General features: G+C 37.2%; 1 protein-coding gene across 1 annotated transcript in view; it reads right to left on the bottom strand.

Moving 5' to 3' along the window:
• The window catches only part of LOC145663551 (endoribonuclease Arlr-like), a 69,386-nt gene that overhangs the window by 14,422 nt on the left and 37,344 nt on the right, over nt 1-17,620 (bottom strand). Inside the window, exons 2-3 of the mRNA XM_081729661.1 lie at nt 8,892-9,036; nt 6,190-6,386 (exon numbers count right to left, since the gene is read on the bottom strand). Coding sequence (XP_081585787.1) covers nt 6,190-6,386; nt 8,892-9,036 — 342 coding nt within the window. The remainder of the gene's footprint in view (nt 1-6,189; nt 6,387-8,891; nt 9,037-17,620) is intronic.

Genomic DNA, 17,620 nt, shown 5'->3' with positions numbered 1-17,620 from the left:
AGTGCAAGATTTTTTTTTCAACTGAACAGTTGTTTGTTGTAGGAACAAGGATTCTGGAGCGAAAATTAAACTAAACCAATAAGGTATTAACAGCACATATATGGTAAATAAATATGTTAACTTATTACAAATATACTTAAGTTATTTATTCTAAAGCTTTAGTTTTCTTCAATAAAATTAAAACTAAATTATATTCTTTTAGTGATTTCTTTAATGACTTTGAAGGGAAATTTGCATAAAATATCTAAATTTATATAATCTGTATTATATATTTTTTGAAGCTAATAAGGAAGGTTAAAATAATTTATCATTTAACTATATTTTATCAAACAAAACTAAAGCTTTTGAATGAGAAACTGAAAAAAAAATGTTTCTACTGTTACACTACTAAAGCACTTAAAGCTGTTTGATTTACAAAAATAGTTTTTTTTCGGTTGAAATGAGATTTGCTTATAATTATTTAATGTCAATCACTTATTATGTACATGAATACATTTGTAAAAATCATTCAATGCATATTCTTTTCTACTTTTATAGCATTAATTTCCTTCGTATGTTATGATCAGCTTCATTTTAGGCAATAAACTCGACGTGATACTTGGAATTCGATTCATTGTGAGTAGCATAGTTATTCTTTAATAAGCATTCTCAAACTCACATTATTGACATAAAAGGTGTAATATGTATTGCAAATAGAAAACAGACACCTAAATAAATGTAGCATGTGGATGATTATTCAATATGACAGTATAGATGCAAAATTATCAGCCAGTAACAACATAGATTTATACATGCATGAAACAGCAAATTACACTATAAGCTAGTAAAGTTCCATCACGAATTTCATTATTTCATATTTGCAGTATTAGTAATAGAATCACAAGTGCAGTGCACTGTATCTTTACCACACAGAATAATAATAATATTAGATGAAGATGTAATACGAGGGCTGTCATACGTAATACGAAGATGTAAAAAGTAACCGACCTTTGGCCAGAAAAAAAGTTGCGAATACCTGACAGATTTGGGACCCTAATCCCCTTCAAAGTAGGCCCCTTGTGCTTCCACACACTTAGCCCACCGATCCTTCCACTGCTGGAAACACCGCTGGAAGTCTTCTTTTGGAATGTTGTTCAGCTCCGTCGTCGTGTTCCGCATTATGTCTTCTCTACTCTCAAAACGGGATCCCTTCAGAGGCGTCTTCAATTTTGGAAACAACCAGAAGTCGCAAGGAGCCAGGTCTGGAGAGTAGGGAGGTTGGCGAACGGTTGTAATTCCATGTTTGGCTAAGAACGTGTGGATCAATTGGGATGAATGTGCTGGGGCGTTGTCATGATGGACGTGCCAGTTCTTCGCTGTCCACATGTCTGGTCTTTTGCGCCGGACTGCGTCACGGAGTCGCCTGAGAACATCTTGATAGTACTCCTTTGTCACTGGTTGTCCTTCCGGTGCGTACTCGTGATGCACAATTCCACGGGCATCGAAGAAAACAGTCAGCAACACCTTGATTTGGCTTCGCACCTGCCGCGCTTTCTTCGGCCTTGGAGAATCGGGATGCTTCCATTGAGACGATTGTTGTTTTGTTTCTGGGTCGTACCCGTACACCCATGACTCATCTCCAGTTATCACGGAATTCAGATACCCAGGATCAGTGTTGGTGGTGTCCAGAAGGTCCTGTGCAACATCAAAACGGGTGTCTTTTTGTTCCTGAGACAACAACTTGGGTACAAATTTAGCAGCCACTCGTTTCATGTTCAAATCGTCACGCAAAATTGCATGTGCAGAATCTTTACTCACTCCAACATCTTCTGCAATCTCCCGCACTGTCAAACGGCGATCTGCCATCACCAAATTTCGCACCCGCTCAACAACAGCTGCATTCCGAGCAGTTTGGGGCCTGCCGCTACGCTGCTCACTCTCGACTGATGTGCGGCCATCTTTGAATCGGTTGAACCATTGTTTAATTTGTGTTACACCCATCGCATCTTCTCCAAACACCTGCTGAATCTTACGAATTGTTTGGCTTTGAGAATCACCTTGACAGAATTTGATGCAGTATCTTTGCTCAATTCGTTCAGTCATCTTGCGAGAAACACTAAATCCGACGAACACTACCAACAGCACCTCACTTCGCGACCACCAGCTCACGACTGGCACACGCGAACGCGGTGAAAAAATTCAAGCATGCGCATTAAGGTTCCTCCTTCCACCGTGCACGGTGGTGCCGCCTGAGAATCACTACTTTGCGTGGAAAAAATTAAGGTCGGATACTTTTTAGACAGGCCTCGTATAAGCCAGTCAACGTGATTGACTCGTCAATTCATCTAATTGTTATTTCACCTAACGGTTTATCAGATGTCATTTACAGCTAAAAGTCACATCTATCATTTTAGGCAAGATGCGAATTTACATTTGATCTAATTCTCATGTCGTCTAACGATCTTGTCAAGAAGGACCTCGTATTTAGATCTGACACTGTTCTCATACCTATAGAAGGCCTTGTTAACAAAGCAACAGTGAAGCCTGATGTAGCTTAAGCTTCCATGGATACGTCATATAGCATGAGAAAGATATTTTATGTGAACAAACATAATCGAATTTTTTGAGTTATTTCAAGAAATTTGCAGTTCGCTTTAAATTGCATTACCAGAGAATTGTAGATATAGTTTGATACTTGAGTTCAACCTATCACGTGGAAATCTCATGGCTTTGGTATGGTTCAGAATACGTCGTAACTGCTTTTGAAATATAACTTGAACAGTTAAACGGAAACCAGATTCGCCAATATTTTCATAAGATTCTGTAAGATGGCCGATTCAGTTTTTCAGCAATTCAATATCTGTGATTTTATCTCCGGGGTGAGCCAACATGCCCTCTATGGTAGCTAAATTGATTGACAAACTACCTACAGTATTTATGATTATGATTGCGAATCCCATTAAAAAAAAAAAAAAAGGATTCGGACGAGGGTGTTTATATCCGAAGCTCATCCTTTCACATACAAATTATACCTTTATTAAGTTGAATAGTCTAACTCACTCCAATGGTTTTCATGAAGTTTAGATTTTCTCAGAAACGCCTAAAACTTCTCTCTATTCCGGCCGAAGTCTTTGGAGGTTATGTTACCACTAACCAATTAGAAAAAGGAAATCTCGTAGTCAAGTTAATTACTTTATTGTTATAATTTTAAGACCTATGAAACTAAACTAACTTTATTGTACAAGAAAGTAATTTACACAAAAGACAGCAATTAAACAATTTTAAAAGTAAGATATGTAATGTTGAATGCTTGTACAACCAAGTTAAACAAATGGTTTTATGACAGGAAGGGTTTGATTCCTGTCTGTCCCTGTGCGGCAAAGCCATTCTTATGACACGATTGGATCGTGTTCCTGTTTGGGCAAGCCATTCTTATGACCGGTAAGTTTCGTGTCTTGTCTGGTACGCCTATCTGGTGACCCAACTGGGTATGATTCTTTCATTCGGACACTAAAAGTTTCATTTACAGTGTGTCTAACGGATGGAACGGAATGAGAAACTCTTTTTGTATAGTAGTGGTTAGAGGTTGTGGGACGAATTGCATCAGATCACAAGTTAAGACGGGTTCGATCCGAGGTGACATATGCGCGTACCCACCCTCGGTGACACGCCCACTTCACATCCATATAATTTTACAACACCAAGTAAAATATTCTTACCGTTCCAGTAGTGATTTGCGTATGAAACTGGTATGAAACAACTGAAATAAAATACATATATGAAATTGATTTACTAAAGCACAGACATTATACATATAACATACATACTTACTGCTGTATTTTGATTAACATGTATATTATTGATACCTTTTGAAGTTTTGTATTTTAGATGTTTCCTTTTATCATTTTAACATATTAAATTTAAGCCCACGAATTTTTATTGGAGAATAAAAAAAATAAAAAAGGAATTTCGAAAAATTAATTCAGAATTATATGCTATGTCGACGAAGCCGGCTCATTGCGTAAGAGACATGATTACTTTGCACATATTGCTCACTGAACACTAATTCACACAACACTTCGATTTTGGAGATTTCAGAAGAAGGGGGGTCAGCGGATATTTTGGAGGGCAATCCTTTTAGATTCTTCTTCCCATTTTTGGAGGGATTTTAGACTTTCTTCATTAGCTCCAATTTCCATTGTCCGGCTGGGTAGTCGACCGTGAACTTACTTATAGTGCCTCTGATTAACAATCTAAGAAGTAAATTTATCCGTCTTACCTACATTACTTTATCACGAATATAAGTAAAATTCAATAATAGATTTGGTATTTGTTCTTGAATAGCAACATTTGCAAGGAACTGAGACAACGTGGTTTTCCTTAATCTCAGATAAGTTAAGTTGTTTTAATGCATTTTCGTTGAAATTCACTTTAACTTACGTAGGTAACGAAATAACATAAGTTCCACAATTCACTGATACATATTTTAGCACAATAACATAAATGATGACCAAATTATCGATGGATTTCCTTGGTAAGTTGTTCACATAATCTCTTTTTGATGGCGTCCATTCGCACAATAGTTCTCGCGCTTTCTCTTTCTAGCGTCTGTATGCTTACGCTTGCGATGACAGAGAGAAATTTTAATAATATCTATACGAAATGTTCTTTACAAGGAATATATATATTAAAAGGTGTTAAATGTATTCACCATTAGAATTATATATCTAAAGTATTAAAAATAGTAAACATATTCTTCGATTAAACTAGATTTCAAGGGATTATTTTTTATAAAGTCACAACCACGTCTCATTCCTTTGTACGATGAACAAAAGATACAAGTCACCATTCACAGTACTGCCAACTCATTAAAAGAGATAAAACTAACAAAGTTTAAGTCGACGTATAATCCATGGAGCCTTATTCCACTTCAGCCAAGAGTAACTGGGAAAATTAAAATGAAATAGGAGTGAGGGGGGGCCACACGCTCACAGTTTAAGATCAGTTGTTAACTGGGGGGGGTCTCAATGCACTCACGAGTTTACTTTTTTGACGAATCATTAGTCGCAGGGAAAGAAGTTGTCACTCACGAACAACATTTTCGGGGTGCATTAATGAAACTAAAGCTAAGTGCTATATGTATTTTCTAGACACACACAATAAAATGTACATCACAACAATACCAACATAATTTTTGTTACTTTATTTAGTGTGTTCACACGCATTATTCTATATCACACAATATTAAATAAAGGATTTTTCTACCAAACTAAATTGAGTATTACTTACAAATGAATTCTCTGCTTGATAATGAGATTGAACACGTTTAATAGAACCTCTTTTTATCGAATGTGATTTTTTAGAAATTATTTAATTTCAGCTGTGTTAAGCAATGACTTTCCTACATCATACTGTATTTTACGGACTATAAAACGCACTTCTTTCTTCGAAAAATTGCCTCCAAAATTCAGGTGCTTTTTCTACTGGACATTAATATAAAAATGTCCAGAGTTTGATTTAAAATTCCCGCCAGTCTTAAAAATGACCATATATTCGATGCCGCGGCATACAGTATATCTCTATCTGGAAACATTGGATTCAATTGGCAGCAGCAGTGCATCGATACGACGAACATGAGTTGTAGGGGTTCACAACCTTCCTAACATTCTCTCTCTCTCCTGCCCCACTATCATAAATCCAGAACCACAGACTAGAATATACAGACCGTAAACTCTGTGGAAAAATTGGAAACAAGGGGAACCGTAGCGCCTCTAACATGCGACGACGGAACTAACCAGTTGATCTGGTAGCCGACAACCTATGACGTCACGCTCGAAAACCGATGTCAGCGCCAACTCACTTACGACGAAACATCGTTCCCCATCAAATGTGCAATCTAATAATAAAAATTGTAAAAACGTTTCGGTACTTTTTTAAAAAAAAAAAATGCTTAAAAAATAAGGTGCGTCTTTTAGTTCGTAAAATATTTTAAATGAAACGCATTATTATGTTGTTCCATTTAAAATTATCATTTTTATTGTCATGAATAGTCAAAAGTTCGAGATTCACTTCCTGGAGAAGAGACACAAATCAGAACCGTTATGCAATTTTGACGGAGGAAGCGGACTCCGATCTAGAATGCCGAAGCCCCGGCCATACATTACTGAGATATAACACTAGAGAATGTATTATTATTGTAATTATACTTACATTTTTGGTGAAGAAATTTGTGGAGTTTATCCATTACAGAAGTGGACAAAACAGCTTCAAGAAAATTGTTTTCTTCTGCTCGTTCTCCTGTTGTGACAAACTCCTCGGCAGAAGAGTCAGCAATGTAGTTATTAAAGAGAAGTCTCAGCTTACCTACAGATGGTGTCAGGAACGCTCGCGATTGCACTTCCAGTAAGCTTTATGGTGATTAAAAAAACAGAAAAAAGAATGTTTAGAACAATATCTTTGTAGTATTTATGAAACATGAGGTTTTTACTTCTTTAAATTCTATAGAAAAAAAAATGATCTATTTCAAATTATGAAGTAATACGCTTTTCGGAAAGTACAATTAACAAAACCCATGAGTAAAGATGCTGAATTGAAATAAGAACTGTTTTTCTTCACATGGCAAAACTAAGAATAATATCATTTGTCATTAAAAAAATAAATAAAATAAAATAATATATTACTGACAGGCAGTGGAGGCGATTGGACGTTATAAGTGGGACAGGGCATAATCTGAATATTTGTACATCAATGTTAGCTTTCCCGGTTATTTCTAACAGTTTTTTTTTTTTTGACGAAAGGTTGTATAACTAATAGGATATTATCTTTTTCAGTGAAAATATCGTATATATTTTATTTTATATTTTATTTGTAACTGTAGAATATCATAAATGCTGTAGACAAAACAATGGAAAAGATGGAAGTTGTTTCCTATTACTCTCCTTTTAATCAATATTCCTTACTATTAGAAAGAAGAAAAGAGATCTTAGAACTGTTAATTTTTGTACAATTAAAGAATAACTTGTGAAAGAGTTTTCTTTTCTTGCGAAATATTCTCTCAATTAGTTGCAAAGCGGCTGGCTAACATATCGAGCCCTTGTAAGAAGAAATGAAATTACGCTGGAATTGTTGCGCTCCAATAGGTTAATTTTTGGGCCATTTTCCGTGGCAATTAAAACGCAATTGCTGTAGCTTTCTTAACTCCACGGAAAGACAAATAACCAATACGTACTCAAGCAACGGCAAATATTATATGGCACTATTTTTTTTTTCTGTAAACCAGTAATACATACAAAAAGTTTACATTTCCAAATGAAACTAAATACATTAAGCAGTCACTTCAAAAAAGTGGGGGAAACTGCCCCCTTCTGCCCCCTAATCGCCGCGCCACCCCTGCTGACAGATAAAGTGGACCCAGTTTGCTCCCAAAGTTTTAAGTTACTTTAACTCTTTGCGCCACTACCGACAAACTGTAAGAACTGATTCCTTACAGTATATCAAAATAAGAGGAAAAGTTCATACGGACCTACGACGAAAACTGCATAGTTTCAGAGCTAGAGCTGTCCAAAATCGCGAAAAAGCCAAATTTCAACAGGCCCTATTTCGAATTCTAGAAACTGTGGATTGTGATCCTTATCAGCGTAAAGGAAGCCACGCATACACAATCCAAAAGTGAATATTTCGTCAATTTTCAATAGGCATACAGAGTATTCCCTATAGGGTTTAATTCTCAGATATGCTCTCATTAGAATTTTCAGATATACCCTGATTTCAAGGAGGGTTCAAAGTAGGCACAAAGTAAGCTATGGCAACAACGGACATCCAATGCTTTGGAGGGAAGTCGGAAGTGTTAGGAACCGCAGCTCCATGTTTTTCAATGTTCGGTATAATGTGTGATTCGATGTATTTCGTCAAGGTAAATTTCACGTTTTATTTTCACTTACAAGCGTGAAAGAAAACATTGCAGCATGCGTTTACCGAGTACAAGAGACCGTGCTGCTGACGGTCCTTAACACTTCCGACATCGCGCCAAAGGATTCTGTGTTCAAGGCTTATCGTTTGCCTACTTTGGACCAATAATAAAGTCAGAGCATATCTCAAAATTCGGTTGATGACATATCTGGGAATTTCACCCTATATGGAATACTCTGAACACCCACTGTAAATTAAAGAAATATGCATTTTTGGATTGCGTATGTATGACTTTCTTTACGCTGATAAGGACCATCACCCACAGCTTCTGGAATCTGAAATAAAGCCTGTTGGAATTTTACTTTTTCGCGATTTTGGACAGCCCTAGCTCTGAAACTATGCACTTTTGGCCATGGATCCATAGGTACTTATTTTGATGTAAGGAATCACCTCTTACAGTTTGTCGGTATAGTTCATTAACACCATATATATATATATATATATATATATATATATATATATATATATATATATATATATATATATATATATATGTGTGTGTGTGTGTGTGTGTGTGTGTGTGTGTTAAAATTAACTGGGTATATTTCTGGAGAGAAGTCAAGCCATGATTATACGATGAATGACTGAAAATATTTTGGCGTGTCATCTAGGACCAAATATCTAAACGATGTCGATTAAGTAATTGAAAAAGTAAATCATTGTGAAAGAACAAGTAGAACGCCTACCAGAGTGATGCAAAATCTGCACCACTATGCAGAATCGTTTTATAAAATTGAGATGCAAAAAAATGCATCACTACACAGTAAAGAGGCGCTTACAAGATTGGGTATTCGTTTCGTACTACACTTCCTCTCTTCATGACCTTGCGAGCATATCTGCTCCGAGAATACCAGTTCGTCAGTCATGATCTTTTACTACTTTTAATTTCAGTTGTGGACAATTTTTTATATGTAAAACTGAATAAATGCTCCTGATACACTTACGGGTTTGGAGCAGCGTCATGGTTGCTTGCAGGATTCGCACGACCCTGGTAGTTGATTCGAATATATTTAGCGACGTTATTCACGTCATTTCTCCATAAGGTTTCACTTAAAGACCGTAGTTCGTTGTCACTGATAGGTGCTCTTGCTGAAAGAAAGAAAAAAAGAAGAATACATTTAACATTACAGAAGAATTACTTTTGCTTACTATTACTTACTTAGCACTGTCACTTACCTTATGTTTATTCTATTATCTATTCTCTCTCTCTCTCTCTCTCTCTCTCTCTCTCTCTCTATATATATATATATATATATATATATATATATATATATATATATATATATATATATATATATATATATATATATATATATATGTATATATATAGTTGCAAAATAATCAACTCGTGGGAGGTGATTCCTGATACTGAGACAAGGAAAAAGTCCTCTTGAACGATTGACCATCGGCCATAGTTTCGGACCTGCAGAAAGCGTGTGAAAATTAATTTTGAACCCCAATATTGCCAAAACTATCCAACCTACACAGCGCGGGTGAAAAATGAACATAGGAAGTCGCACCTGCTCTTTTGGAATATGCATGTGATAAAACGCCACAATGCACGCGCAAGGGATTCCCAGATAGTCTGTCCATGAAAGCTTGGCCTAAGTGGATATGAATGGATAGGGATCCCACCTGGTAACAATAAATTGTGTGTATTAAATCGATATCTTATACAAACACGAAATGTCAGTCACTTACATGACTTACATGCCCGTTGTGTGTGGTTGCATAATCGCTAGGGACGGATGATGGCCAACAGTGACGTTGAGAGTATTAAGTGTAGTCATTTTGTGTGACCGAATGGTCTGGGAAGACATTTGCAGTGTCGGTAGAGTATAACTAGAGGTCTGCGCGGATACAAAATATCGTATCCGCATCCGTACCGCATCCGCAGCATCTCTATCCGCATCCACACCCGCATCCGCAACATCTCTATCCGCACCCGCATCCGCATCCGCAGATAATGAGGTAGCAAATATATACAACTTACATATTCTATAATACACGTAGTTTTCTGAATCAAGCGAAACAATATATTATATCAGTTTCATCCTGATCAAATACCAACTACGATAAATAAAATGCAATATAAACCGTGCAGATACAAATTAAAAATTAATGTACGATTTATATACTTACCCGAGATATTCAAATGTAGATATCGGACCAAAATAATGCCACGTAGGTAATATCCCCTCAATCGACTAGTTTTAGAGCACGTCACTAAGTTTTTAAACTTCATCATTACTCATAAAAAATGGGGGCATTTGTTCTAAACACAAAGGCGAAATAGAAATAATGGTTATTAATAAATAAAAATTAATCACAGGACCGCAAACACATCCATATATCCCGAACTGACACTAGAACCAGTAATTGCACTAAATTTTAAAAAAATAAGTGACGAAACTAACAACACAATACAATGCATGCTTTCACGACCAAGTTCATTCGTGGCTAAGCGGTTAGCGTACGCGCCTTTGGCGTGGGAGATCCGGGTTCAATTCTCGGCGGGAGCTCATGTGGTTCGGATTCCATGTTAATCAGTAGGTCCACGTCTCATATAGCCTCGCTGCTGAACGGGACGTTAAACTCAAAATCCACTCAAGCTTTCACGATCACGCTTTTACTGAAACTGGGAGTGAAAATAACTTCGAATGCAAATAGGAATAAAGACCCTACCGTTAATTTTGGGAAGAAGCAATAGAGGTAGTTTAGAATTTACTGCTTTTCTTTGCAGCCCCCACTCATTGTTGGACACATTTAGGGTAGGAGAAACAACGCATTGGTTGTTCTTTCTTTCTTTAGCAGAGGCCCAGAACATACATACATATACACATACACACAAGAAGAAAGAGAGAGAGAAACAATTGCTGTTACAAAACTCCAATCCCTCGGAATGTTCATTGAGGTCCGTGGCACCTCTCCGAAGAGAGAAATCTGTGGGGTCGCAAATGTGCATTCAGTATCTGCTATACTTCAAAGGAAACAGTGAAGAAGGATTTTTTTTAAGAGAGAGAAAGATGAGCGTATGATGTGATTTGTTTACTATTTCGGTAACCTACGCGCTTCTCCAGTTTGTCACGAAAAGCAAAGATAATTCTGCTGACCAGTTTTCAGTTTATGGAAGGGGATGCGGTGTTTTAAATTAGGGTATTGGTTCCTGACCTCTCAGGCTAGAAGAACTTTATTTGAAGACTTTCTTCCTCTTCAAGACGAATGGTCTGAAAATTTTCAGCTTTGTCAAAGGGGCTTTGGCGGCAATTACTTTTTTTTTTTTTTTTTTTTTTTTTTTTTTTTTTTTTTTTTTTTTACAGCAAATAGCGGTACTTGAGGAATAGCGATGGGGCCTATCGTTTCTTTCTGTTTAGGTCAGAGATGCCATTCACCTACAAAACGGCTGCTAAAAATATTGAAAACAGCAATAAAAGGACAACTCTCTCGTGTCATTTTTTGTCCTTTTGCTGTCACTGAGTCACAAACTTCAAACACACTTGTATTTCGATTTTAGTATTTTTCAACTGGTTTCAAAACGAACGTTTCTAGTGCTCTTTCCACCATTATCAGAAAATTCACAGCATTTTTTTAGGTAGAAAAAATGTAGGAAACATTATCCGCAACTTTATCCGCTATCCGTACAGAAAAGATATATATATCCGCAAATACCCATTTTGATGCGGATATCCGCGGATATCCGCATCCGCGCAGACCTCTAAGTATAACACAAGAAAAGCGTGATTCACAAGTGTGGAAACACGGAATTAAAACTTGCCGAGGAATATATACTAGTAAACGTGAGTTCAAAGCGACTGAAACAAGGCATAGCATTAATAACAAGAAAGGCATTGCCAATTCGTCTATACCAGCGTTTCCCAACTTTTTCAACTTGCGGAACACTACAGGTGTAACTTGAATTCTTGCGGCACACCCTATAGATATTATTATTATTTGTAAATATAGAATACAGTGGTACTTTTTCTCTGTGATCACTGATCTCACAGAGAAGAAAGCTCGATCACTGGTTTACCCCTGTGATAAATCATTATGCATATTTTCCATTCTAATTTAAAACTTGACAACAATTGCAATGAAATATAGGACTCAGGTTTCTAAAAGTAGAATTCCTTTTTCGAAAACTGTATCCAACCTTTCACAAAGAAGGAAGATCACTAAATAATGAACGAACAAACAAATCTCTTTTACTTTTAAAACACAAATGTAGGTAATTTGTATGCACGTTTGCTTTGTCGAAAAGATTGAATGATATTTTAAAATTTCAAGTTACAAAATTGTCTGCAACAATAAAGAATAATGGTCATAACAATAGTCATAACAATGATAACAAATACTTTTTTCAAAATTAAAAATGTGCAGAAAAGTAAGTCAGCATGAAACTTAAAATTGTAGATTCATAGTAGAGGTTCATAGTAATGTGAAATACAAATATACATTTTTCCCTATGTCTTGCAATTTGATTGCTATAGAATTAATAATTTTGTTTCAATTTCCTCGCGGCACACCAGCGGCCCACTCGCGGCACACTAGTTGGGAAACGCTGGTCTATACTATTATCGCAAATCGATTCAAGATGTTGTGCAAGGTTGCATACCAAGAATAGTGCAACACTAGAGGCCCAGTTGCAATTGCGCAAGGGGACGCACAAAGACGTTGGAGAATCTCCTTTCGTAAAAGAAAGGAATTACGCTATTGTGATCACATAATGTCGAGATCGAAATGTAGCAAGAACAATGAGAATGAATGTCAACATATCCCACTTCTGCTGAGACACCTCTCACATGCGAAACAAAGGAAAATAACTGTACATTTTTCCATTACAGATAGACCAAATTCTGGTACAACAGAAAGTTACACAATTGTATCCATGTCCCACTTTTGCTGGGACACTATCCTACAAGTGAAACATAGGAACATAACTATAAATTCTTCCATTACACATGGACCACATAAAGTAACACAATTGTATCCATGTCCCATTTTTGCTGGAACAGCCTCTCACACGCAAAACATAGGAACATAATGTAAATTCTTCCATTAAATATGGACCACTTTCTGGTATAACGGAAAGTAACACATTTGTATCAATGTCCTACTTCTGCTGCCAGTCAACCTAAACCGGTAAATGCTATGTAAACAGTTTGCGGGAGTGAGATGTTTCCAACGATTGCACACATGCAACATACAAATCAACCAACTCGTCTTGACAAAAGAAAGTCATCTGTACCGGAATTAGTCACTTCTAGCCCTTTCCGGATCCTGACTTTTTGGGCTATTTTTTAGACTTTCAGTCAAGCAGCTACTGTATCGTCACTATTTATCCTAGGATCATGGTTCATACCTCATTCTCTTCGAAATAGAGCTGGCTTTCAAATGGTACCACTTGCATGCTCATACCATATACCAGAAGCGGGAAAAAATGTCAAAGTGAAAGTTTCGGAGGGAATTTTTTTCTCGAACTTTGGCCCCCCCTGGACCCCCCCTGTGTCAACGTAGCCATCTAAAAAATCTAAGAAATAGTACTTGGTATACTGAATGTGTGTGCCAAATTTCAAGTTTCTATCTTGAATAGTAAGGGAGAGAGAAATTTTATCAAAATTTCCCACCATGCCCCAAATTACCACAAAACACTATGATCTCAGGGAAAAAAATTCCTGAGACATCCCTAATTACCCTAGGGTCATGTGTCGCCCATATTCTCTTCTGCATAGAACTGCCTTTCAGGCGATACCATTTACGTGTCTCCATCATGTATGTGAGGCGGGAAAATCCTGAAAAACGGGATTTTTTGGTCTAAAAATCCCTTTTTTCCAGTTTTTTCCCCTCTGGACACCCCTGTTTTAACGCAGAGATCTGAAAAAAATCTGATAAGTACTACTAGGTAGGCTGAATGTTTGTGCACAATTTCAATCTTCTAGGTGCAAAAGTAAGCCCGCCAAAAAAAATATACCCACCATGTCCCATTTTTCCCTATATAGAAGTATATTTTTCAAAAAATCCCTGAGACGTCCCTAATTACCCTAGAATAATAATTCAACCGTCATTCTCTTCAGAATGGAACTGCCTTTCAGATGGTATGACTCACGTGTCCCCATCATGTATGTAAGGCGGGAAAATGACGACAAACAGGATTTTGGGAGTAAAAATATCCCTTTTTTTACCCCTTTGCCCTCTGCCCCCCCCCCCTGTTTTAGCACTGACATCGAAACAAAATATCTGGTAAATACTACTCGGTGGACTGAATGTTTGTGCAAACTTTCAATCTTCTACGTAGAAAAATAAGCCCGCCAAAAAATATTGAACATACGCTTAGAAAATGAGAAAAGAAATTTTTGATTTATGACGTCATCACCTCCTATGTCTGGACGCAGGACGGTCTGAAACCATACGTAATGTCTTCTGCAAGGCCTCTGGACTTGGAAAAAAAAAACTCGGACGAAAAAGCTCAAATAGAAGAGAAATAACGCAATGTACCATGAAAAGTGCATATGGTACAAATTGTACCATAGGATCCCCAAAGGGCTAGTATATGGTATCTAATACAGTTTCCAAGGATGAAGTGTTTCCAGCAACTGAAAAAAGCAACATATATATATATATATATATATATATATATATATATATATATATATATATATATATATATATATATATATATATATATATATATATATATATATATATATATATATATATATATATCAATTCGTCTTGGCGAGAGAAAGCGATTGACATTGGTATTAGTCACCTCCGGTCAAACACTTTCAGGACACTGTACATAATACTACAATTTCCGGGGGTGCGGTGTTTCTAGCGATTACACAGGTGCAACATGTATATCCATCAACTCGTCTTGACGGAAGAAAGCGATAGGTAACTACCACCTAACGACTTCCGGAAAGCCGTATGCAATATAGTTTGCGGGGATGGAGAGTTACCAGCGATTAGAAACACATATGTAACATATATATCAATTACGTGGAATGTTGCCTATGTGGAATTGCTCGAAACATCTAACTCCTGGAAACTGTATTAGATACTGTCTACCGGAAGTGACTAATTTCGGTACCGATCGCTTTCGTTATATATATACAGGGTGGATCATTTTAATTAATCCACGGAAATATCTGAAAAATGATAAAACATAGAAGAAATGTTTCAAGTACAAGTTATATATTGCTAAGGGGGAAACCCAATTCCGCCAAAAGCACCCCTCCCCGCCCCCCTAAATGGGGGTAAAGGGGGGTAACTTTGAAATGTCAAATGGGAACATGGGTCGAGTAATACCTCGTTCGAAAGGTCTTGGAAAACTAAGTAACGCTGTATCAAAAGATGTTCCATATTGTGCACCGGTTTCAAAATGGCCGCCATAATATGGTTCGGAAACTCCAGTACCCGTAGTGTGAAAACCATGGAAGGTAAATGAATGGAACAAAATTGAAATACGTAAATATTATAGGGCATATCGAACGGTGTGGTCCCTGTGATCCCAGTGGCCTCCCTGAAGGGCTCTTGGGGGCTAACTTCAAAATTTCAAATAGTAACATGAGTCGAGTGGTACCTCGTTCGATAAATCTTGCAAAATCAAACATCTTGCAGGGGAAAACGATTGAGATGAAATGGCACTGTTCTCAAAAGGCCGCAGAAACATAGTATCCGTGTCAGAGAAAAGGTGTAGTACCCGTAGTATGAAAGCGATTGGAGATAAATCAACAGAAGAAAAACTGGAGTAGGTAACTGAGTAAGACACATCGAGAGGTGTTGTCGGGGTGACTTCAAGGACCAACTTAAGGGTATCCGGAGCCAACTTGAAAATTTCAAATAGCAACTTGAAGCGAGTAACATCACGTTAGATAGCCAAAGGAATATTAAACAGCTTCTGTAAGAATATTTTCGACATAAGACACCGTTTTCAAAATGATCGCCAAGATATGGTGACTGTGTCTAAGAAAACGTCTAGTGCCCATGGTATGAATACGGTTAGAGATAAATGAAAATAACCAAACTTAAATAGGAAAACCATGGACGGTATTCCATGGCTCGAGAATGATACAACAGAGGTAAAAATGTTGAAGTAAAATTGCCATATTGTATAGAGAGAAATCCAAGTCCTGCAAAATAATCTCTCCCTGTGCTCTGTATGTGAGTAGGGTGGAAAGTAACTGTGAAAATTCATATCAGAACTCTACTTTAATTCGCAAATTTAGGCTACGTTACAAATAGGTATGGTGTGGTTGAAACATTTGTTTGTAAGGATGACGCTGTAGTGACTAAAAAAAGGTGAAATTTTATGTGAATGGTAACGCATATCTATATGGCTGAGTATGATTTGATGCGAAAACAGAAGGAACGTTATACGAAAGAAGTTATCGAATAATGCAGTTCCTGGAACTTACAAACGTGTCAATTTGCCAATCTGCTTCGACACAGAAACTTAATGCAATGCGTGTTGGTTATTCGGAAAGCAATTCGGGATATACGTACCATCGTTTCAGCCCTGAAACTCACAATATGACATGAGTGCTAATAGTTAATCAAAATTTAACTGTGGCCATCCGCATTAACTCAGTGCATCAATTCTCTATCCCTGAAGTCTGCCTTCCAAACAGCATTGGGTAGGTCAAGCGTACGCCCGAACCGTTGTCCGGTCGGACATTCTGAGTGCGAGTACCTGTTTTATTAAGTTCCACTAGACGAATGTCAGAATGGAACCATCTGTAAAAGGCCACGGGTTCTGACTTTCCTCATCCGTGCTTCTCTAATCCGGCCTGGGCTTTAGATGACTAAACGTGATAAACTAAATTGAAGTCTCTTACTACCTCACATTGCGCAAGAGCTCTAAAGCTCTAAGCAATACTCTCAACCCCATCTGAAAAATATAGTTTTCAGAAATGAAAAAAATAAAACAATGTTGTTCGACTTATGAAGTAACGAAGTACCAGTACTTTGTACACAAAAACGTTCGTAGTAATTGCGGTTATTAGCGTTGTTCCTGAATCCTCGTGTAGAACGCCGTCATAGAGCAGACGCACCCTCGTTGCCTCATTCACATTGGTTCAACAAACACTTGTGCCCAATACACACACACCGGTACAGTACATGCTGCCTCTAACCTTCGAACCAAACTTCAACAGACGAAGTCTGTTAAATGAGAGACAGTGTTAGTAGCAGATGTGCCAAAACCAAAAGTGTAGAGTGACTACTTATGTAACTATGGATAAACACTTTTTCGTAGGTATTCTTATTATCTCTACGAATTAGTATTAGTTGTTGTACTTCTTACTTTCTTTTTATTGACTGTCTGACATATTGTCGTTCATAAGAATATGACTGATTATACTCCAAACGAAATTGTTGACATGCTACTTATTTTGGGTGGATGTCGCGAAAATTATCGTCAAGCTGCTGCTTTATATCAAACACGTTATCCAGATTGACGGCCACCAAACCATACAATGATCCGACATATTGAAGTAAGAGTGCGTGAGGGTCGCCTGATGCGTGTAAGGTCAGCTCGCAACTACGACGATGATGCACGAATGATAACTATTTTAGCAGCAATTCACATCAATTCCCATATTAGTAGTAGGCAGATGGAGAGGGAAATAGGGATACCTAGAAGAACTGCCCTTAGGCTCTTGAAAAAGGTAAAATA

The sequence above is a fragment of the Thermobia domestica genome, chromosome 11, assembly GCF_964235325.1.
Source record: "Thermobia domestica chromosome 11, izTheDome1.hap1.1, whole genome shotgun sequence".
NCBI lineage: Eukaryota > Metazoa > Arthropoda > Insecta > Zygentoma > Lepismatidae > Thermobia > Thermobia domestica.
Note: the sequence above shows the minus strand (reverse complement) of the source record. Positions and strands in the feature narration are given on the sequence as shown.